General features: G+C 43.2%; 1 protein-coding gene across 2 annotated transcripts in view; it reads left to right on the forward strand.

Annotated features, from left to right (window-relative positions):
* Window positions 1-25,371, forward strand: part of LOC139462235 (CD9 antigen-like) — a 73,593-nt gene that overhangs the window by 41,513 nt on the left and 6,709 nt on the right. The window contains exons 2-8 of one of the 2 annotated variants that reach the window (XM_071243831.1): window positions 14,098-14,298; window positions 15,619-15,693; window positions 17,561-17,656; window positions 20,088-20,177; window positions 20,536-20,619; window positions 21,973-22,025; window positions 22,471-25,022. In XM_071243831.1, coding sequence (XP_071099932.1) covers window positions 14,098-14,298; window positions 15,619-15,693; window positions 17,561-17,656; window positions 20,088-20,177; window positions 20,536-20,619; window positions 21,973-22,025; window positions 22,471-22,477 — 606 coding nt within the window. In that variant the 3' untranslated portion in view covers window positions 22,478-25,022. Of the gene's footprint in view, window positions 1-14,097; window positions 14,299-15,618; window positions 15,694-17,560; window positions 17,657-20,087; window positions 20,178-20,535; window positions 20,620-21,972; window positions 22,026-22,470; window positions 25,023-25,371 lie in introns of those variants that run through there. The other variant, XM_071243832.1, reaches the window with a different exon arrangement.

The following is a 25,371-nucleotide window of genomic DNA, read 5'->3' on the forward strand; positions in this document are numbered from 1 at the left end:
CCTGTTGTGCAGAGCTGTTGCGAATATGGGGTCCCGTGAACATCCGGGGTAGAATAGGTCTTCAGCAACTATGGTTATGGTAAGAGGCGACTAACCGGATCGGGTGGTCAGGCTCGCTGACCTGGTTGATGCATGTCATCGTATCCCAATTGCATGGATCGATACTCATGATGTCAAACACTTGATTGTCTGGTCCATACTCGATTATTTACAGACCGGCGCCATGTAGCTGGAATATTGCTGAATGCGGCGTTAAACAAGAAACAAACAAACAAACGAAACGAATATGGGTGGTGTGTATTGTTTTATTTTAGGCCGCAGACCCATTGACCGCAGTGTACGTACATTGTTCGTGGCAACATTGCAATACGAAATGAGTCACATAGATTAAAAAACAGGTTAGGCGTTGTAAATACACGCAAAAAAAGAAGCTGGATGTTTATGTAACATTGTCGGATAATAAATGATAAGTTTAAACATATGAAACTGAAACAGTACACGATTACGTCGTTTACATGAAACTCAAGTCTGAATTGTAATTGTTACAGTTTGTGCCGGGTACAGATTATTGGACAAGCTTCTAATGTCGATTGTTGTTTAACATTGTGGTTAAAGTGTTATTTGCTACATCCGGCGTAAACTTTACTCACTCGTTGACTAGTTTTACGCCTCCAGGAGACAAAGGTTGGTTTCATACATGCGTACAATTTGTGACATTTATAATATGGTTTCACCAAAGTGGTAAACGTCTGAGACCTGCACCACTTCGGGCTTTCCTCCCACAGTAAGCTGACACGCCGTGATATAACTGGAATACTTTTCAAATCGCGTTAAACACACCCCACATTATTATGTAAAACACTGTTACAGTTCTACTAAACTGACTACCCCACAATGAATGAAGCCCACGTCTAGTGTCCCCGTCGTGATTTTGCTGGAATACTGCTAAAATGTGGCGTAAAACCAATCTAAAAACATCCTCCACCGTCATCATCATCATCGTCATCGTTGTCGTCGTCGGTCAAAGAAGCATTGGGGCCCCAGTCGTCTATGGCGTCGCAACTCGATGTGCAGACTTGGTTCCCTGATACATGCCAGAAACCTTTTAATCGGGGGTTCGAATACCCACTCACTAACTCACAAACATTACCAAGTCAACGTTAAACCCACCTGATGACCCATTCAAGTTTGTGACATTGTTGTGGGCAGAGAAAAAAAGATGTTTGGTCCACAAAGAGATTCAGTAGTGAACTTCCAATATTTCCTCTGTTGTCAACCCTCAGGATACGACGTGTCGGGGTACTCAATAACCACGCCCAATCACTGTCAGTTTTTACAATTCGCATGAATAGTCCTCAACCCTCTCAGTGTATTCGTAGTGGTTTCATTCAGATAATTATCGGGCTGTTCTCTCATTTCCTGAACGATTGTCCGATCGATCTCCATTGCCTGAAGGTCTAGAGGTGCTACCTTGGCTCACAAACCTTTGGGAAATCAATGAAGAAATCTCACGATGAGAGGCCTCAGCTGTATGGTGGTGCTAGTGCTCTCACAAACTAGTCTTTCATGACTACTGTGAGTTTGACGCGTCCGATATCGTTTTTGTTAAGGGCTGACATAGATTAACCTGCCCTTGGCCCATTACGAGATGATGGTTGTTTTAGAGGACGAGCAGCCGTGGAGATTCAGACATGTTGTTAGGACCCTTTGTCATGGAGTTTGGACATGTTTATGTCGTGAAAGCTGTATAGTTGGTATAAAACAAGCAGTTATATATGTTTTATTGTTGTTTAACGCCGCATTCAGCAATATTCAAGCTATATGACTGTGGTCTGTAAATAATCGAGCCTGGACCAGACAATCCAGTGATTGACATCATGAGAATCGATCCAAGCGATTGGGATACGATGACATGCATCAACCCCCCGATCCCGTTAGTCGCCTTTTGCGGCAAGTATTGGTTTTTGAAGACCTCTTCTACCCCGAATCTTCACGGGCCAGTTACATATGTATTGCTGTTTACCGGTGGAACATACAGTTCGAGTGCAAATGTATTTCTCTTCTCGTACAGTTGTGAATACGGTTAATATTCTCACCATATTCATCTAGTCAAGCTCAGATCATTAACGAGGGCGCGCGTGGCACAGTTATCAAAGGTGCCACAATTCGATGTCAGAGTTGCGTCCCTTTGACACGCCATAAACCTACGACCGTGGGTTCGAATCGCGGGCAGACCAGATTATGTTTCTGGGTCTGTCAGCACCATACCCGTGCTCATGGCTTTCACCAAAGTGGTAAACGTCTGACACCTGTATCACTTGAGGTGTTTCTCCCACATTACGCTGATACGCCGTGATAAAACTGGAATCCTGTTCAAAACAGCATTAAAACCAAACTTACTCAGACCATTTGCAAATTAGAAAGATATAGAATCTATTGTGTGACAAGTAACCTTGCTCCAAGGCCGTACTGAAAGATAATTCCAGGTTAGCGGACAGTATAAGGCCGCCAGTCTCTTATAGGGACAACTTGTTCTTATTACTTATGTTATGTAGAAAATAAGATTTAAACTAATAATTATTGCCTTACACATTTTGGGCAAGTCTATCTAATAAGCAATATGACTCCTTTGCATTATGCCTGTGTGAGGCGGACCGACGCATTGTGTCAAACCAAGACCAACACTGCTGGGCAAATAAGCCTTTGGGACACTGTTAGATTTGCACAAGAATCTAAGGCAATAATTATTAGTCTAAATAATAATTTCTAGATTAAGTAAATAATAAGAACAAGTTGTCCCTAATAAAGATTGGAGTCATTAGACTGTTCACACATCTAGACTCGCCTAAGAGGAGGAGAGAACTACTAAACATCCATGGACTTTTCTTTCAGTACAGTCTTGGCGCAAGGCTTTGTCAATGTGCATGGCACTGGTGGTGCGGGTGTTGTAGGAGAAGTAAACGTGAAATGTTTGTCTTCTGACAGTTGACCAGTCCTTGCCCAGAAGAACTACCGAAGCAGACAAACGTCATGCGTACAGCAGGGATGGGCGACTTGCATATTGATTTCATATTTTACGGACATTAAGCATGCCATGTTTCTATACTGGGAGGATATAAATGCAACGGAAATGACACCCAGTGATTCCGGTATCCGGCTTTGATGTGTTTTCCGTCCACAAAAGATAATCTGCTGTCATAACTACTTTGCTGAATCTGTTTAAATTGTCACATTGAAACTTGTTAGTACAGTGGCAAAACTGTTCACTCGTCACACGGATTTTCTATGTTTGTAAAAACCCACCCCAGTTTGGCGTCCATCGGGTGGTCATACGGGTGACATATGGCGTAGTACCCCGATGGCGCAGATCGTTGCTCATAATATCAATCACCGGTTTTGTTTGCCAGGACACTGCTCCTAGTACTCACAGGCCGGAATATTCCTAAGTGCGGCGTTAAACAACCAAACATAACAGAAACAACACGGCTTCTAAACTCTTATTGCTTCGCGTATTGTTTTGTCTCTTGCTGTCCTGTTCGTCCACCTCTTGTATGGCAAGTGGCCCAGTCGTCTCAGGCGCCGCGATTCACTGTGCAGAGTTGCGTCCCTTGGGCACGCCAGAAACCTATGGTTGTGGGTTCGAATCCCGGTTCACCCCAATTATGTTTCTAGGTTTGTCAGCACCATACCCGTGCTCGTGGGTTTCACCGAAGTGGTAAACGTCTGAGACCTGCATGACTTCGGGCTTTTCTCCCACATTAAGCTGACACGCCGTGATATAACTGGAATAATGTTAAAAGCGACCTTAAACCCAACTCACTCACTCAATCACTCTTGCATTAGGCAGAACTCTAGCGACAAAGAAACAAAAACTATGCCACCAAATTTTGTATAAATTGAAAAAAATATACGAAGACATGAAAGCTTCACACCAGTATATAACTCTACCAGATTAGATCAAAACACAATGAATCATAATTAATTCATAATCCCACTCTTTGAAAGCAGTGTAACATGCGCACCTATTATCTTGTAGAACACTACTGGAAAAGCCTGTCCATTACTAAAACACCCTTTGCTTCAGTTGTCCCTTGCTATCAACGTAGCTGTCACCGACAGTCGATACAAATCCTGTTACCATCCTCACCTCCAAGAACCCGAGTGACGCTCCAATCGTCTCTTGGCGTATTAACCCACCATCCTGCGGTCAGTATTGGCCATCGGCTCATGGCCATGTTTCGATGGTCAGTTTTCGCCCACGGTCAGTTCTCCGAGAGTGGTCCTGTGTCCCTGATCAATGAAGTCGCTGGTCACTTATCGCGTGTCTGCGAGCTCGTGCTGAAAATTAGCTTGTTTTGTCCCCCGGCTCAGAAATACGTCCTTTGATCAGTACTAGTGCTTTCTGCTGCGAAAATAGACCAGCAAATAGATGAATTGATTTCGTGTTTTGGGAAGAGTCGAAATTTAATTGTCAGTAGTACAACACTCATGTGTTGGTATTCTGTGATCTTGAAGTGTGGTTTGTAGATTAATTGCATTCTGTAATGTCGTTTCTGCTCTGTACACATGTGTTGTGGTATTGGTTTGGTGTTTTGGAACGAATCGGAATTTTGTCAGTCGTATAGAACTCACCGTTTTGTGTCTTGTCTTTGATTTTGAAGTATGGTTTGAAGATGTAAAAACATTCTGTAGTATTGATAACGCATGGTGCACATACATGTATATGGTGTACGTACATGCATTTGAAATACACATTTTCGCGAGGCAAGGGAGTTAACTGACTGTAAAGATCGTGGAAACTTGACTGTTGCAGTCAGTTAATTTCCATGCCTCGCGAAGATGGTGTCTGTTAACCCTTTAACCATGTGTGAAATTCACACTGCAAGGGGGGTATGGGAAAATATGTAAATTAGCTGATATGGAAACTTCATGGATTTGGAACACAAAACTTAACACCATAGGTCTACCCCTGAAACTGTGGTATACGATTTGCAACAAACAAAAGCACGTCATGACCTTAACGCATAACCCCCACCCACCCCCACCCCCACCCCCACAACACGCTCTCCTCCCAAGAAATCCGAGAAAATTATAAGAACTGGACTTAGTAAAGCCTTTTTATTGCGAAGATCTTTACGAACGCGAGTATTTGGACAGTGATGGGGGCTTTATTCCGACAATAGCGTTAAATAGATTATGTCGACAAGATCGCGTCTCTCCGTGTGCCATGATCAGATAGTATCAGAAGCCTTTCCAGCTCCGCCTGTGGGTATCGATCTTTCCACGACAGTGTTTGACGCTGAATTCCAATCTGAGACCTTCTTATTAGAAACTACTGATTGAGAGTCGCTTGACGCAACGATGTTCAACGATATTTCGTTTTTGTACACTGTCTGGTTATAATGTGCCTTGCAGTTTCAGGTTTTCTCTCCTACTTTTGACAAGACGTTATGTTGCCTCGCAGACTGGATTACGACTTGCCATATTCGACGTAATAAGCGCCCAGGGCGCTCTCAAAATTAGAAATAGGGGGCTCTTATTAGAATATATACTTGTCGCAAAAAAAGAGTTGAAAGATAAATTCCGTGGTTTATACGACAGATATATTTTCCCAGAATTTAATTGCCCATAATTAAGGGTGCATATTACACACGAGTGCGTATTATACACGCATATGTGTATATTGATCAATCGGAAGGGGTGCTAATTGGGATTATTCACTAGCCAATATATTACATTAGCGCCTGAGCGCTTATTACGTCGAATACGGTAATATGAAATGAAGACATATAGAGCTAGGGTAGAAACCGTGTGTATTTCCATTCACATGTTTGTGTGAAGGTCAACGGTCACGTCAGAGATGGTTGTGTAGCCTTGTGGTTAGTGTGTTTTTTGGTGAGGCAAACATCCCGGGTTCGTTTCCCAAAATGGATCCTATTCGTGATGCCATATCTTGGTCATAGGCCTTGTATAGGTGGAAGAGTGCCTTGTATAGGTGGGATAGTACCTTGTGTAGGTGAAACCTGTCCTTGTAAGGTGGAACAGCTCCTTGTAAAGTGAAACACCTCCTTGTACGCGGGTACAGGAGTCTTGGCAGGAGGAACAGTGCCTTGTGCAGGAGGAACAGTGCCTTGAGCAGGTGAAACAACTCATTGCACAGGTGAAACAGTTCCGTGGACAGGGGTAAGGAGTCTTGACAGCAGGACCAAACCCTTGTACAGGGGAAAAGAGCCTTGTCCAGATAGATGCAGTAAAACCTGGGACAGGAAGGTTACCAAAGGAGGTGGGAAACTCTCACAAGGATGCTAAAGTGTGGCATGGTATCACATATGGCCACAAGGTGGTGGTGATCCAGTAGCACTGTTGGTGTGTGTAACCTTTACTGACTCCAACCACCTTCATCTGTCATCTCCCAGAAGGTTCAGAGGTCGAACACATTTGAAGAACTGTCTGACCCTTCAACTTTGATCAGTATGTGATCGGGGCTAATAACGCAAAATACAAAACAAATTGGTATTTGTGAGATCAAAGTATTGCCGTGTGACGCTGTCTTTCGGTTCTAAAATGTATAGTAAATGGTAGCACAAGCTACGAGCCGGTGCAGTCGTATACATGATAGAGGGTACAACATGCACACTTTTGTTCTTAGTAAGGTAATTTTGTTTTAAGCCGCTACACCACAGAGCCTGACCACCAGTACTCATTTATCTGCTGTATAATACGCATACGAAATGGCATTCTTTTCTGGAAAGTATGGGAATTTGTTTTACCGGACTCCCTGCTATAAGTCAGGACAGTAGCTGTCTATATATTACATATTTCCGCTGGCTTATTTTATTGAAACGAAATGTTTAAATGTCGTTTACCTTATATGAGAGGAACTGCAACAGAAATAAATAATTTGAAATATTTTGCAGAAAAGGTATATGAATCAGAAAATCAGAAAAATATAATTATTTTTAGCAATTTATTTTGAAACCTGGTCTGTTTCCGTTCTACGCCGCCTATGGAGAAGTTCCTGGGAGTTCTAGATAATGTTCACGTGTTCATTCCAAAGATACTTGGACCATGTTGAGGAGATGATGCGTTTCAATATAGATACTCAAATCCAAGTCTAAACATGCAGCAAAGACATTTGCTGTTACATTAATTACACAACTATTCCAGATATTAGAGCAGCAGACCTGGGATCGCCTGTGAGTCAGTTTGGTTTAACGCCGCTTTGAAGAGTGTTTCCGTTATAGGGCGGCATGTCCGCTTTGTGTGTGATGACAAACCAAGAAACATCACAAGGGCAAACCGGGACTCGATTACACTCCTAAAGGACGCAACTCTAGACTGCGACATCTTAGATAGGCTGGGCCACACGTGTGTCCTCGCCTCCTCGCCGTAGGTATTGTCTTGTAAAACTGAGGGAGGGTGATAACTTGACCTCGTTCCATACTACGAATACCGAAAGCGAGTGTTAAAGTATGTGACTTACGATCACCAAGATAGGTTTGTGGAACGGGGTCACGGCGTTTAAATCGTCCTCGTCTCGCCAAAGGCCCGGTTTCTTGTAGAGTTTTCGAAGTCTATTTCTGCTGTCCCTCGCCGTGATATTGCTGGAAGCGGCTAAAAAACGCACTCACTCTCGCTGAACGGAACTCCAGTTTCTGTATGGCCAAGTTGTCTAATACGCCGTAATATGCTGTGCAGAGTTGCGTCCCTTAGGCGTGCCATAATCTTGTGATGGTATGTTCGAATCTCAGAGATGCCAGCGTGTGTTACCATTGCTCTTGGATTAACGTCGTGGTTAACGTCGAAAACCTCTAACACACACACACACACACACACACACACACACACACACACACATACACACACCTCCCATACCAAGCTAACGCGCCGTGATATAACCGACACCCTGGTCACAGAAGCGTTAAACTCACTAACGCTTGTTTACAGCTGATGGTTCCGTTTCTCATTCATAGAAACCCCACGTGACTGTTCTAGTTGAACCGTAACCATGTGCCACATCTGTGAACGCTATGGCTGAAGGTCAAGGTCACGGCCGCAAATCAGACAGTCTGTCAAAATACCAGCACACCAACTTGACGATGAGAAACACGCCGTGCTAATATGTGAACAGGATGCGTCTCGGATACGAAATTGATTTCACATAGACGTGAGAGCTTCCGACGTTTTCTTTTGAGCAGAAATAAAAGATCGATAGTTAAAACCAAGTTAACAAACAATGACATATCCGATATGAGTGTTCGTGATCATGATAATAGTCATGCTTAGGATGATGATAATGATGATGTTATACTTATCCCTACATAGTTCGCGGGGGTAGAGGAGGGCGGGTAGCGCTGGTTTATCTCACTGTATACCCAGGTTCGATTGCCCCCTCCCCCCCCCCCCCCCCCCATTGCGTGAAGTCTGTGCGGCCTACGGTGCAATCACGTGAAAACATTGACACGGGAAGCCAGGTCTGATTTGAGTCGAGTATAAAATAATGGGGCACCCGTGAAGATGCGGGTAAGAATTGGTCAATTTCACCAGCATAGATGGCTGGGACCAATTCCTTCCCGGAATCCTCATGGGGGAGATCCAGGGTAGAATAGGTCTTCAGCAACCCATGCTTGCCGTGAAAGGCGAATTTGTTTGTCGTAAGAGGCGACAAACAGGATAGGGTGGTCAGGCTCGCTGACTTGGTTGATGCATGTCACTGTATCCCAATTGTGTGGATCGATGCTCATGATCTCAATCACTGGATTGTCTGGTCCAGATTGCATTATTTACGGGCCACCGTCATATAGCTAAAATATTGCTGAGTGCGGCGTTAAGGAAAAAGCAAAAACATTAAATAGCGGGGGCCTAGATTTGTTTTTACTGAATTTAAAATGCTTGAATATAAGTTTTATGTTTTAAAAACATAATTGTTTTTTTATATGACTCCGGGAATATTCGTTGGGCTTTATTTATCTTACCTTTGTTACACGTTGCAAAAGAGGCGTTGCTGACGTAGAAAAGCCACTATGACGTCAAACGCGTTATTGATAGCCGTAATCTTGATTCAATACCGGCCACAGGGCGACAGAATGTCATCCGATAGACAGGGCTATCTTTGGAATATACGTTGCTGTAATTGACGACTCCCTGTCTATCATGACGGCGGCCTTGACACCGAGACTGATGAGAACAAACAAAAGGGCCCCGTTTCACAAACCGATCTTAGCGCTAAGTTCATCGTAACTCACATACTTTAACATAGACTGTCGTATCGCTAAGATCGCTTTGTGGAATAGCGCCCAGATCTATTGTTAGAGGCAAGCATCCATGTAATTGCAAGTGCATCCTCGATTATCGGAATTGCAGTGAACAACAGATACCACAATATCTCTGTGACGTATAATTCCTTTCACGGAAAAAACAACAACATATCACCAACATTCTTCGGACGTTCTATTCCTTTTTACCCTGTCTGGTTCTCGGCATTAAGGGGCTAAAACAAGGACTGGTCGGCTCGGAGTCAGTATACTGTGTCTGAGTGGGGTATTCATGTTACACTGCGGCATGGTATCTCAGGGAGCTAGCACTATAAATCGGCATCTGTCCGGACTAGTACAAGCAGACACACACACACACACGTGCATGCACGTCGCTATATAAGTGCAACAATCGTATTCTCTCAATAAAGTACTTTGTTCTGCGGTAAAACACGTTCCTTGGGTATAAACACATTTGCCATCCACCCAATACCATCAAACAGATCAACATTTGTCGATTGCCATCTAATATTTGGACTGTCTAACATTATTATAATAAAAGCCACTAAATCATATTCAATAAACAGATCGTATTTCATATCAAGATACATAACAACAGAACGCTGTTTTCAAACCATCTCAGTCTTGTGAATGTCAGATCGTTGCCAATAGCGATAACAACAACTGTTGTTTGAACAACGTTCGCCAAATATAGCCGTATAATATGATCCCCCCTCATACGTCAGAGGTTGCCGAATCCGTCCAAGTGAGGTATACGATGCCCAGCAATCGGCATTACTGAATGACAATCAGTCACCTTAATAACCCCGGAGAAATGGAGGCTGCTATTAATAGACCCCTTGTTAAGTCAAGGCTCTGGTACCTTGCTATGAGGCCTTCTTTTCTGTCCACACACAAGAAATAGGTCGGCCATTAAGGAGGCGACAGATGCTGAGGTTGACGTCGCTGTACTTACGTCTATTCGGTGATCGGTCGGGGGTTAGGTGGGTTCTGTTCCCGAAAATGGAAAAAAATCTTTCGGCCTCCCTGACATAATTAGTTGTACATTCTGGATGTTTTGAAACAATTATTAACCTATTTGTAGAGAAAACACTGTTTGTAATGAATCTCTGACTGAAATATTACGTGTCCCAATACCTTCCCTGCCCCTTCCAACCCACTCGTCCCCCCCATGTTCCATGTTTTTGTTTCCGAGAAATAAAACTTGGAGTTACTGTGATCTGGCTTTATGTGTGACGTCATACCGGTCGATGAGGTTTGTTCCAACTTTTGACTCCTTTTTCCGATTCTGATTGCCTTGCCTGTCAGAAGAATTGGCTGTGATGGATTGGGGTGGTCAAAATGGCTTCAATATCATGGTCAAATAGAGGCTCAATAACTGGTATAGCTGACGTCGGCATAAAACAATATAACCTCACTCAGTTTATCCGAGTCAAACTACATGTAATAGTGGGCACGGGTGGCAAAGTCGTATAAGGCGTAGAGTTGCGTCCCTTAGTCTTAGAAACTTATGATGGTGGGTTTGAATCCCGGTTCATCCTGATAATGTTTCCAAAGCCCAACATAGAGCAAGTCTAGAATTTCCACAGGTTCAGGTTCTGAATCTCCCATCTCTCTGGGGCTCTTTTCACTTTAAATTCAGCTGCTTGTTTCTATCCATATTAGACCGCCTCCGTGGTCTAGTGGTAGAGCGTCCGCCCGGAGATTGGAAGGTCCGGGGTTCGATTCCCGACCGCGTCATACCAAAAGACGTTAAAAGATGGTACTTGTTGTTACCCTGTCTGGCGCTCGGCATTAAGGGGATAAAACAAGGACTGGTCGGCTCGGAGTCAGTATACTGTGGGGTATTTATGTTAAACTGCGGCATGGTATCTCAGTGAGCTAGCACTATAAATCGGCATCAGTCCGGACTAGTACAGGCACACACACGTACATGCACGTCGCTGTATAAGTGCAATAATCTTGGACGCGACGTTAAACCCCATTTCACCTCACCTCACCTATCCATATTATATATGTTCAGAGATTAATCGTCAGTCTAGGTCATGAATATTAATGTCTCCACCAAGACAACAAGAGATGACGTATCAAAGCAAAAACTTTAAACCCGGATTACCAGATACAATTGTTCGACTTAGATCATAATCGCAATTGTCAACCAAAACATGATCCCATCACGTATGTTCCTCTGTCTGTGAGCCTAACTGCCCTGACAAACGTATCAAATATAGTGCTGGCCTGCACTGGGACGTTTACAAGACCTCTTAAAAGTGATCCAAATCTGTGATAAAACACACTATTTGCTGACGAGTGTTTTCGTTGATGTCGTGGCTTGTGCTCTCATCACGTTCACACGTTGTCGTCCTCCTGAAAATATGCCCTTTTTTAGCCGTGTGTACTCTACGTAGCTGATGATACCGGCTCTGATGCATTCACGTTTACAAGGAGCACGAGTTGACAAAGAGGCGATTAAGATCTCATTTGGCAACAGCGTATGATGTGACGATGTTTCAGCGATTGCGGATTATGGCTTCCAACTGTTTGGGTCTTAAGGGTCATGGTTTTCTTTTGACACAGTGAGACACAGATAAAAGAATTTAGCCAATGAGATATCTGTATTTTGTCACGAGATTTACTTATACACACCCCGATAGAAGTCGTCATATAAATGCGTTCTGCACGTGCGTTTCATGAAAGATGTCAGACCGTGGTTGAAGTAACGCTGTGAGTGAGTGAGTGAGTGAGTGAGTGAGTGAGTGAATGAGTGTGGGACTTGGGTTTAACGCGCTTTGTTTGTGTGTTTGATGTTTGTTTGTTAACGCCACACGCAGCAATATTCCAGCTATATGAAGGCTGTCTGTAAATAATCGAGTCTGGACCAGACAATCTTGTGATTGACATTAGATCCACGCAATTTGAATACGATGACATGCATCAACCAAGTCAGCGAGCCTGACCACCCGATCCTGTTAGTTGCCTCTTACGACAAACATGGGTTGCTGAAGACCTATTATATCCCGGATCTTCCCGCGCTCTGAACTGTCTTTCAATAACTGGTATGTCGTGGTGTCAGTTTAATGTTTGAGGACCGCCTAATTATATACTGGGCTGAAACTACTATTAACGTGTAATCCACGATCATGTGCGAGTTTTGACAAACTAAGTATCATAATATTTGAGAATTTCGGATCGGAAAGAGACGCAGCAAGACACAGTGTCATCACGGTGCCTTTAACACGGTATCACCCGCGTCCCTTGGGTATACACGTATTTAGGTTTTGTATCATGTTTCGCGTTTACGATAACCTAACGACAAGACCTGTGTATAATTAAACTAATTACGATCATGCCGATTGGTTCCGGCACGGAAATATTTGTGTCCTCGAGGGACGAGCCCTGTCATTTTACGTATTTGTTTTTGTGGTAATTGCTGTAAATGGAATGCTAACGGTTGGAACAGGCGCGACAGTTCGGGTAATGAGTGCAGTCAGCGATACGAGAAACATGAGTTCCATCAGTTGCTTTAAATAAAGCTCTGTGAGGACTCGTCTACTCAGTCATTGACAGATAGTGTTATCATTTCCAGCAATAAGTGATGCGATTAGGAAAATTAAGTGTCAGATTATATTTCCTGAAGGATCTCTGCGATGTTTTAAAGTACACCATTATGTTTCGAGCTCTGACCGCGCGGCTGTTTCATACACTTAATTCGCGCTGTTATCTCACGTATGTGTAAATATATTATGTCAAGTGATGTAAAGATGTATGTTTCGTTTAAACGGGGTCTACTTCGTTTGTCACTTTCTCCCTATCTGTTCCTCATCTCTTCTCTCTCTCGGGGTTTGGGATAGCCTAGTGGTTAAAGCATTCGCTCGTCACGCCAAAGAGCCGGGTTCGATTTCCCACATGGGTAGAAAGTGTGAAGCCCATTTTTGTGTCCCCCGCCTTGATATTGCTGGAATATTGTTAATTGCGGTGTAAAACCATACTCACTCACTCACTCACTTTTCTCTCTCCCTATTTAGTGGCAGTATGAACTTAAATCTATATCTACCCATATCTTGTAATTGCACGCTCTCGCTGCCTGGTGTATAACTGTCAGTCGGTCTGTCTGTCTGCCTGCCTGCCTGTCTGTCTGTCTGTCTCTTTCCCACTCTCGTATTCACTATTAGCCGCGCACCCCACCCCCACCCCACCACACCACACCCCACCCCACCCAAACCATCTCTCCTATTCATCGCAAGACCACATCAAGACAACATTTTAGAATATATGTGCGCGGAAAGACATATTTTACGAACGCTTTAGTGACTCATTACCTGGCTAGACGGTAAAGATACTGATCCTCGACAATCAACAATATCATATCGCGAATATTTTTATGATAAACAACCTGAAACCATTCGTTCCCAAAGCTCCGCTTCTGAAGTGACTTCACCATATCAATTTCTCTTATTATGAACTCTTAAAAGAAACCCCGTGAAGATCCGGGTGTGAAATAGTCTTCAGCAAACTATGCTTGTCTAAGAGTTGACTAACGGGATTGGGTGGTCAGGCTTGCTGACTTGGTTGATGCATCATCGTATCCCAATTGCGTAGATCGTTACTCATGATTTCGACCACAGGAATGTCTGGTCCAGACTCGATTTTTTTTCAGATCGCCGACATATGGCTGGAATATCAACCATTGACATTTCTGTTTTGGGAACAAAAAATGCAGGGTGTCAATGTTCCAACATCGGTGCTTTTCAGAGCGCAGTATTTTGCGATCGTAAAATCCTGTACGATTGATCACTAATTTTATCCTTTTTTATCATTGCAGCTGCTTGGTATGGCTATTCTGGCTATCGGCATATGGGTTCGCGTCGATCCTAACTTTAGCCAGTACATGGACCAGACAGTCAGCAGTAACCCCACGTATGTAGCAGCTTACCTCTTCATCGCCGTCGGCTGCGTCGTCGTAGTCATCGGGTTCTTTGGATGTTGTGGAGCCATCAGAGAGAGCCAGTGCCTGCTAGGTTTGGTGAGTGGGGATTTCTGTTCAAATGAATACCTCCATGCGGATGGGTTACAATTGTCCCCGATACCTTTGCTGGTCGCAAGAGGCAAGACCGGTGAAGATCGGGTAGAGTAGGTGTTCAGCAACCCATGCTTGTCGTAAGCAGCGACTAACGGGATCGGGTGGTCAGGCTCGCTGACTTGGTTGATGCATGTCATCGATCCCAATTGCGTGGATCGATGCTCATGATGTCTATGACTGGATTGTCTGGTCCAGACTCGATTATTTACAGACCGCCGTCATACAGCTGTAATATTGCTGAATGCGGCGTTAAAGAACAAACAAACAAACAAACGTATGAAGCAACCAAATGGACTGGTGGTCATCCTCGGTGACATGGTTGTTGTCGTACTCCGACGGCGTGTATCGTTGCTCACAGTATCAACCACTTGATTTTTTGGTCCATATTCAGTTATGTACAGTGAGTTGGGTTTAACGCCGCTTTGAACAGTATTCCAGTTATATCATGGCGTGTCAGGTTATGTGGGAGAAAAGCCCGAAGTCATGCATGTCTTAGACGTTCACCTCTTTAGTGAAACCCACGAGCACGGGTTTGGTGCTGACAAACCTAGAAACATAATCGGGTCGAACCCGGTTAGAATAGGTCTTCAGCATTCCATGCTTGCCGTAAAAGGCGACTATGCTTGTCGTGAGAGGCGACTAACAGGATCGGGTGGTAAGGTTCGCTGACTTGGTTGACACAAGTCATCGTAGCCCAATTGGGTTGATCATGAAGTCAATCACTGGGTTGTCTGGTCCAGACACCACCATTTACATACTGAAATTATACAGCTGGGATATTGCGGCGTTAAACAAACAAATAAACATAAATGCTGTGCAATAAAATGTTGACACTGATTGATATATACTTTTCAAAAGAAGTTAAAGAACAACCGATCTTTCATCTCTCCCCCCCCCCCCCCCCCCCCCCCCCCAAATATTGCTAGAAAACTAGTCAAGGGGCGTAAGACTTTACTCTCTACACTCACTTGTTTACTTTACAGTGGCGGTTTAGTAGCCTAGTGGTTAAAGCGTCACGCCGACGACCCGGGTTCGATTACCGACATGGGTACAATGTGTGAAGCCCATTTCTGGTGTCCCTGAATGTTGCTAAAAGCGGCGTAAAACCAACTCATTCGCTCACCGATACAGAAATCCCCTAAACACAATTTTGCATTGAAAATACACAGAGTACTTACTGTCTACTGTGTAGAGTTGCGTCCCCGAAAGCCTTATTCACTCACTCACTCATTACAATGTCAAAAATAATGATTTCTGTTTCAGTTCTTCATCAGTTTGTTCATCATCTTCTGCGTTCTACTCGGTGCCGGCATCTACTGCGTTGTCCAGAAAGACAGTGTAAGTATGAAGTTTTTATTGCGTGGCGATTCCGGGTTAGAATTGGTCCCCAGGAGCCTATGCTGGCCCAACCGTTTGAATCCCGGGTTAGAATTGGTCCCCAGGAGCCTATGTTGGCCCTACCTTATGAATCCCGGGTTAGAATTGGTCCCCAGGAGCCTATGCTGGCCGTACCGTATGAATCCCGGGTTAGAACTGGTCCCCAGGAACCTATACTTGCCCTACCGTATGAATCCCGGGTTAGAACTGGTCCCCAGGAGCCTATGCTGGCCCTACCGTATGAATCCCGGGTTAGAACTGGTCCCCAGGAGCCTATGTTGGCCCTACCTTATGAATCCCGGGTTAGAATTGGTCCCCAGGAGCCTATGCTTGCCCTACCGTTTGAATCCCGGGTTAGAACTGGTCCCCAGGAGCCTATGTTGGCCCTACCTTATGAATCCCGGGTTAGAATTGGTCCCCAGGAGCCTATGCTGGCCCTACCGTATGAATCCCGGGTTAGAACTTGTCCCCAGGAGCCTATGCTTGCCCTACCGTATGAATCCCGGGTTAGAACTTGTCCCCAGGAGCCTATACTTGCCCTACCGTAGGAATCCCGGGTTAGAACTGGTCCCCAGGAGCCTATGCTTGCCCTACCGTATGAATCCTGAGTTAGAACTGGTCCCCAGGAGCCTATGCTGGCCCTACCGTATGAATCCCGGGTTAGAATTGGTCCCCAGGAGCCTATGTTGGCCTTACCTTATGAATCCCGGGTTAGAATTGGTCCCCAGGAGCCTATGCTGGCCCTACCGTTTGAATCCCGGGTTAGAACTGGTCCCCAGGAGCCTATGTTGGCCCTACCGTATGAATCCCGGGTTAGAATTGGTCCCCAGGAGCCTATGCTGGCCCTACCGTTTGAATCCCGGGTTAGAACTGGTCCCCAGGAGCCTATGTTGGCCCTACCTTATGAATCCCGGGTTAGAATTGGTCCCCAGGAGCCTATGCTGGCCCTACCTTATGAATCCCGGGTTAGAATTGGTCCCCAGGAGCCTATGCTTGCCCTACCGTATGAATCCCGGGTTAGAACTTGTCCCCAGGAGCCTATACTTGCCCTACCGTAGGAATCCCGGGTTAGAACTGGTCCCCAGGAGCCTATGCTTGCCCTACCGTATGAATCCTGAGTTAGAACTGGTCCCCAAGAGCCTATGCTGGCCCTACCGTATGAATCCCGGGTTAGAATTGGTCCCCAGGAGCCTATGCTGGCCCTACCGTATGAATCCCGGGTTAGAACTGGTCCCCAGGAGCCTATGCTGGCCCTACCGTATGAATCCCGGGTTAGAACTGGTCTCCAGGAACCTATGCTTGCCCTACCGTATGAATCCCGGGTTAGAACTGGTCCCCAGGAGCCTATGCTGGCCCTACCTTATGGATCCCGGGTTAGAACTGGTCCCCAGGAACCTATGCTTGCCCTACCGTATGAATCCCGGGTTAGAACTGGTCCCCAGGAGCCTATGCTGGCCCTACCGTATGAATCCCGGGTTAGAACCGGTCCCCAGGAGCCTAGGTTGGTCGCAAGGGCCGACTGTATGGACCGAGTGGTCAGCCTCGATGATTTGGTTGATTGCATGTCAATCTACACCAACGGCGTCGATCGTTCCTGATATTATCCATCGCTGGTTTGTCTGGTCCAGGCTCCTATATTTTCAGATTACAATAAAAAATGCAGCAAAGAGGTTTTTTTGTGATCCTGGCACAGTCAGACTGGTTAGGCTCATCATCAGCTCGCCCCCTCTACACGCAGCCCAGACAGCGAATGGAACTTCTCCCAGGAAGCGCTGCCTAGTCCTGTTTTTTATGTATATATTTTTTTATTTTGTTGTTGTTTTGGCAGATTAAAGATCTAGTGGGCGACTTCCTCCAAAAGTCGGTGGATGATTACAGGGAACGACAGCAAGCCAAGGAAGCGATGGACAACATTCAGAAAAATGTAGGTTCTTAAAATCAAGATTAGAGTTGGTCTTCAGCAACCCATCCTTGTCTTAGGAGGCGACTAATGGGATCAGGTGGTCAGGCTCGCTGACTTGGTTGATGCATGTCATGGTGTGATCTAGACTAGATTATTTTACAGACCGCCGCCATATAGCTGGAATGTTGCTAAGAACAGTTCAACAACAGACAAACAAACAAATCTAATATCTTGAAGAGGTTTGGTCATCACAACTGACTGTACGTCTTGTTTCACGGTTGGACGAATGGTCAAAGGAGCTGTGCAGACCTGCGCTTCAGGATCCGCTATTCGTGGGTTTCATCCTGATTCACTCAGATTATGACCATTGGATCTTATTTTAAGATGATGGGACAAAGGGGTTTCAACGAAGTGGCTACAACCTGCATCACTTTGGGCTTTCTTTCAACATTAAACTGACAGTCCTTGAAATAACCGAGTGTTCAAAGCGGCCTTAAACCAAACTCATTTACCAATTCATGTGTGTTTTCGCGTTACCAAACCAACATCGAGTGTGTGCACTGCCCATTCACTAACATTTTGTTTGTGTAGTTAGATATTTGATCCTACCATGAGCATTAACAATTAACTACAGCTCACAGTTATAGCTGGCCTTAAACAACCCACAAACAGCTCAAAGTTAAGCCCAACTTACTTTTAACAGCTGTTTGGTGAATGACTGTATTGTTTCGGGACAAGGGTATCCCATTAGTCTAATGTACCGCATTTCGCTGTGTCATTAGACGAGCCAGAAACTGATCGTGTGTTCGAGTCCCTGTTCACCCCGATCATGTTTCCAGGTTTGTCAGCACCATACCCGTGAGGTTTTCACCAAAGTGGTCAACATTTTAGGCCAGCATCACTTCGAGTTTTCCTCCCACATTAAGCTGACACGCCGTGATATAACTGGAATACTGTTCAAAGCAGTGTTTCACCAATATCAAAAGGTCAAGAACATTTTTGCATGCACGACCATGAATAGTTTCAGATTATGACTGACAATGGAATTAAATCGTTGTGGACTGTTTTGCATAAAAAGCAGTTTTGACTTCCGTAATTTAATACTGGATGTTATTAATTGCAGATTACAGTGTTAAAACTGCGGTTAACAACTTTCAATCACTCATGTATCATCAAACAAGTTTTGCATGTTAAACAAGGGACTCTTAATTTTCCACATTAATATGATTGAGCAAATACAAATCACGACCAAGGCCGCCTCTTGACCGGAAGCGCGAATCATGGCCGTTTCATTTCTTATCCTGCCAAAGTGCCGTCGATCACATTTTCGTGTTTGGACAGTTATGTGAAAGGTGACAGTAGGAATTCTGGGGACAGTTACCTGATGAAGGATATGCCATTGACATTCACAGTAAGTATTCTTCATTCAAAAGTTATGTTATAAGCAGTTAAAGCTTTGCTGAATATCAGTGCTTGGAAATATGGCAGCCACCGATCACCACATGCCATCATCCGTTCAACAATTAATCCCAGTTTTTGTACATTCCCATACTGGAGGCTACGAATCACCCCGTGTGAAATACCCTGCCAATGGATGCTACAGTATTTACATCACACTTCTACATCTTCGACCGGCAACAAATCATGAAATCTTCATAGCAACCTTAATCACCATGTATTGAAACATTTCATCACATCTCAATAAAATTCCATAACGAAAACTAAAAACAGGTGCTATTAATTATTCTTTCGTAGGAGCCGCCATCTTGTTTTCCAAAATCCTTGCGGCTTTTGTTTCATTTTATCGATACTTAGCCTCCGACAAGGGGAGATAAACATGTCAGCATAACCGCCCGTGAGCTCATTAAATGCAAGCCCCATCCTTCACGTAAAATTATGAGTGAGTGAGTGGAGTGAGTATGGTTTTACGCCGCTTTTAGCAATATTCCAGCAATATCACGGCGGGGGACACCAGAAATGGGCTTCACACATTGTACCCATGTCGGGAATCGAACCCGGGTTTTCGGCGTGACGAGCGAACGCTTTAACCACTAGGCTACCCGACCGCCCCTGTAAAATTATGAGGCTAAGATTGACTTACGTGTTCAATATTTACAATCTCATTCCGACATTTTAACTGATTTGTGTGCCGTTAGAATTTTAGTTTGGTAAATACCGTGAAATGTGAATGGGATTCAAACTTTCCAAATTCAGGAAGTTGTTCCTCACAATGTCAATCAGTGGAAGGACCATCTCGTCGCCTGAAATCAGACAAGCACCCTTGCGCCATCAAATAAAAGCGGCCATAGCCGTTTCCGTGACCTTGGTCAGAGGCGGTCTAAACGTCGTTGTAAGACTGCATGTATTAATATCAAGAGTCCCATGTCGATATTTCATATAACAAAATTGCTACTAACAAAACATTGCTCACTCCATTGCTCACTTTTATCAGCTCAACTGCTGTGGATCCAAACGAGGAGCTGATGATTATCCCATCACATCCGGAATTCCAGACAGCTGCAAAGCAGAGAATTACAAGAAGGTAAGTTCTCTTGGGTGGTCACAACGTCTGGCGACAATATATAACACATGGTGACTAGTAGACTATAGAAGTACCACTGATATAATGCTAAAAGTGAAAACGATGAGCCGAAATATTAAAAATATACATCTTGTTTCAGACAATTTCCCTTTTCCCGAAGGTCTGAAGCATAATTATTTTGTAAAGCATTTTCTGTGATTCGGCCGACTGAATATACATTTCTTTCCCTATGTACAACCACATACCGATAGTATAGCTCCCGTTAAGCTCTTCCTGAAATATCCCTTGAGTTTTGATTACTGTTCTTGTTGTACATTAATTTTTTAACTTTGCTACATATATTATCATTAACTTTCAGCCCTGCGTTGAAAAACTCTTCGCGACATTGTCATCTCACCTCATCATAGTCGCCGGAGTCGCTATCGGCATTGCTCTAATCATGGTGGGTTCACAGTCAACAACGTTGTCCATTTTGTATTTTTTTAATTGTCTACAGTTTCTCACAGGCCGACCGGTCATAGACGAATTAAGAAGTTACGTTTGATCCTTTAGACTCGAACTTGAACCAAGGCGTCTTTAATAACTGCAGTTGAAGAGATATCCTGACGCCTATTTCTGTATTTTATGCAAGTGACGTGAGGTGAAAAGGGGTTTATCGTCGCGTCCCAGATTATTGCACTTATATAGCGACGTGCATGCAGGTGTATGTGTGTGGCTACTTGTACTTGTCCGGACTGATGCCCATTTTATAGTGCTAGCCCACTGAAATACAATGCCATTGTTTAAAATGAATAACCCACACAGACACAGTATACTGATTCCGAGCCGACCAGTCCTTGTTTTAGCCCTATATTGCCGAGCACCAGGCAGGGTAACAACAAGTACCATCTTGAAACGTTTTTTGGTATGACGCGGCCGGGGATCAAACCCACGACTTTCCTCTCTACCACTAGACCACCAACGGGGTCGTCATGCAATTGAACATATATCTTTATAATATCGGAAAACAACCTCTACCCATTCTGGGGATTGTAAATGTGTGAAAACAGATGATGCTTTGCTATTCCACGTAAGAACGTATTATTTATAACATGGAGATGTCTCTATGTTGCTTTGGGGGCACGGGTGGCCCAGTCGTCTAAGGCGCCGCGATTCGCTGTGCAGAGTTGCGTCTCGTGGGCACGCCAGAAACCTATGATTGTGGGTTCGAATCCCGGTTCGCCCCAATTATGTTTCTAGGTTTTTCAGAACCACATCCGTGCTCGTTGGTTTCACTGAAGTGGTAAACGTCTGAGACCTGCATCACTTCGGGCTTTCCTCCCACATTAAGCTGACACGCCGCGATATAACTGGAATACAGTTAAAAGCAGCGTTAAACCCAACTCACTCACTTCTCTATGTTGCTTTACTCTTTACCTACCATAGAACCATCAAAATGATCTGTAATATGAGGCACTTGCAGTGCAGAGTTGTGTCCCTTGGGCACACCAGAAACCTACGATTGTGGGTTCGAATCCCGATTCGCCCCGGTTATGTTTCCATATTTGTCACAATAGCCTTGCTCGAGGGTTTAATCAAATTGCTAAACGTCTGAGGTCACTTCAGGCTTTCCTACAACAGTAAGCTGATATTATAACTGCAATACTGTTCCAAGCGTTAAACCCAACTCACCCACTCACGCCAAAGGCATGGGTACAATGTGCAAAACCACTTTCATATGAGATTCTGAAAGTGACATAAATCTCATTCACTACTATCAAAGAATACTTGATAATATCTTCATCTTCATTTTCAGATTTTGGGAATGATCTTCTCCATGGTATTGTGTTGTGCCATCAGAGACGTGAAGTAAGTCAACAGGTTGAATGTTATGCTTATGATTAATACTTTTTATGATGATGATGGGCATTATGATAACATTGATTCTTTCATTTTCAAACGATAACAATATGAGCATATTCCCAAGAGAAGTAAGGTCTTTCGAGCATATATCTGATTAATTTCTCAGCTTGATGTCCATTGTTCAGAATTACGTCATACAATTATACATTGACCAGTCGTGACATTTCATGATGATGAATAGTACTGGGAATAACTGTTCTTAAATGTATTAACCGATTTGAAAATGAAATATTGATGTATTTTTTCATGTAAGTAATGTGATTAATCTCCCGGTGTGACCCACATTGTGTTCATGCCATCCGACATTTCAATCACATGTTTTCTGTATGTCAATAAAGTTAGAAAATATTTTAAGATTCTATTTTAAACTTTTCTCATCCTTCCTTTTCAGCGCGTGAACATCCTGCAGCTATGAAGAACAAAGAGTTACTTTTCTATTTTAAGTGCTTGGTTCAATCCTAGAATGAATTAGTTGCAGATAACGAACCTAAACACTCTGGAAAGTGATTTAGGACCTAAACGCTCTTTATGAGAACTAGTTGTGCTTGTAAGTGTTTTACAAAGGAGGTTTTGTTTTGTTGTTTGAAATTCCAGGCATTTCAGTGTAGTCCAAATAAGGTCCATTGCTACTGGAAATGTACGATGTAGTTTAGTTAAGTTTTGATTAAGGAAGTGTACCTGTACATACTGGTACGTTTTAGTTTTTCTCTACCAGCAACAACAGATATGTCTGTATATCCTTAAGCGTCGATCGCTTCGGATATTTTGATCAGAAAGAAATCATTTTGACCTCCTCTCATCAATTACCAGTTTTGACCTTGACATCGCCCTTGACCTTTGTGTTTGTCAAAGGGTTATCGTACGTTTTGACATGTATCACAGCATGCGTTATGTAATAATTTTACTTATATTTATTATCCCGTAATTTGGCAATATATACATCTAGCTTGTATTATTTTTTCCTATTTATTATCAAAAACATTAAATAAAATCAAAATATTTTCATGTTCCTGTTTTGTCAGTCGTAACAAATGACATTAAACGTTATTTTGTGTTTTCAAATAGTAAGCGTTCCCATAGTAAGAGGTTGTAGGATGAATTCGAAAAAAAAACAGTTCTAATATCTCGTTTCTCCACCGAGACAAATGCAACTCGGCTTCACAACGAAGATCGTGTCCTTGCCAGAATATTCTCTATCTAGGATACTGAAGGTTGACCAACCAGATGTGTTGAACAAATGGACAATGAACCACTTCAATATGACAGTGTCCTTCAATCCTGTTTAGTTTGTGATTAGATCATGAAAATTGGTTTGTCGCTTTTATTACATGACCGTATTCAAGGGAGATAACTCGAAATGGCTTCTGCTGTAGAGTGATGCAAGATTTGTTGACCAACGCCATGAAGTTCTAGAACTGAAGTGCGAGGCAAGGGTATAAGTAATAGGTAGAGAGGCCATAACAGAAGAATGGGGTCATGGTATTAGAAATGACTAGATCCCATTACAGTTTTGTAATAGAAGGCAGCTTGTTGTTCGTTTGTTCTTGTGTATCGTTGTGTACAGAGTGTGTTGTGCTTTTCGGATTTGTCAAGGCTTAGTGGGGTCGACATCTGACTTTTATGAATATTTTGGGGAAAATAAAGCTAGTTTCTTTTAGAAACAACTGATTTTGCATAACAAATATTCAGGGCGAGTCCTGCAATTATTTTCGTTTCACAACTGATAATATAACAATGTAATTGCGTTTTATTTCAACTGAAAGTTTATACTAAACAATAGTTTCTGTGTGTTCAATCCTTAACCATGGCATGTACATGGTATCACGTGCACCACGTGCTTGTATGACTCATCATCTGTCACTGAAGTTGATTTATGTGAAATATACACCTTTCACGTGATATGTTGAAGTTCGCGTGGTTTGCAGTGTCGAGGCTTAATATATATTTAGAATATTTTCATGCTGCTGGACACAAGGAACTGTTTCATTCTATTCTTGTACATTAACTGATGCGATCATCGTGTGTGAACTGCTCACAATCCGCAATCTATTAAAACGCATTTAGGGCAACATTTCATTTCCGGAAACCCAATTTATGAAAGAAAAAAATCCCTTTTTGCTATTTACCTATTGTTATGATTCGAGCTGTTTAGGCTTTAGTGACAACCAGGTATGTTTTTCAAAGATGATAGCTGGGATTGTAGAAAGGCCGCGACATATTTAAAATGCCTTTGCAAATGTTCGATCATTCATTTTGCCAATGTTACCATCGTGTGGGAAAGAATGCATATAATCCACCATCCCTGAAACTTGTGTAGGCATTTTATAACTGTTGTATTATCTTTGTATCATTCTATCACTCTTTGTACCCAATGTAGAAAGGTATACTGTACATTTCGGCAGGTACTCCAAACATCTATATTTCTGTACCCAATGTTGTCGACAGCATCTAGTTGTTTATCAGCGGCGCAATGTTTGTTGTGCAATATCAAATTATGTATTAAAGAAAAATATCTGAAGAAATGGTATCATAAGTCGTTTAAATTGTATTATAATTTGAACATTTGATCGTTTTATATGAATTTTAACTTGAGGACGTTTTTCGTGTTTTCATTTTCTCCCTATTCGAGATTACAATGCAGATACCGACTTGTCGAAGCTTTCGTAACATGGATATACCACGGATACCATTTCTTTAAAGAAATATAAATTTTTGACGGAAATTATGTTGATCGGGAGACAATGAATTGTTATCGTTTGGCAATAATCAATAAATAATTTAACTGTGTCACAAACAAAATGTGTATATGTTGGTTATTTGTAGTATCCTGTCTTCTGAAAAAGCGCTTTGTGCGCATGCGCTGTCTGAACTATCTACCAGGTGTTGTGAATTTTAAAGATATTTTGAGCTTGTCAATATGCCATGTTTTCTATTAAAACCTCTCTCAAATGGTGTGGTTTGTTCTTTATTTATCGTTCGTCCAATTAACACTCCACGGACAGACAATCCAGTGATTAACAGCATGAGAATCGATCCACACAATTGGGATCGATGACATGCACCAACCAAGTCAGCGAGCCGGACCACCCGATCCCGTTAGTCGCCTTTTACGACAAGCAGTCACCTTTTACGGCAAGTATGGATTGCTGAAGACCTATTCTACCCCGGAATCTTCATGGGACTTCCGCGAAGAAAATACTCTTGTCTTCTAATGGAGATTCTCTCCTTCATATGACCATGAGATTCAGGAGTTGTTTTTTTAAACGAATACACCACGGAGTCTCTGACATAA

This window comes from Haliotis cracherodii, unplaced genomic scaffold (genome assembly GCF_022045235.1).
Source record: "Haliotis cracherodii isolate W230 unplaced genomic scaffold, xgHalCrac1.p SCAF_15, whole genome shotgun sequence".
Taxonomy (NCBI): Eukaryota; Metazoa; Mollusca; class Gastropoda; order Lepetellida; family Haliotidae; genus Haliotis; species Haliotis cracherodii.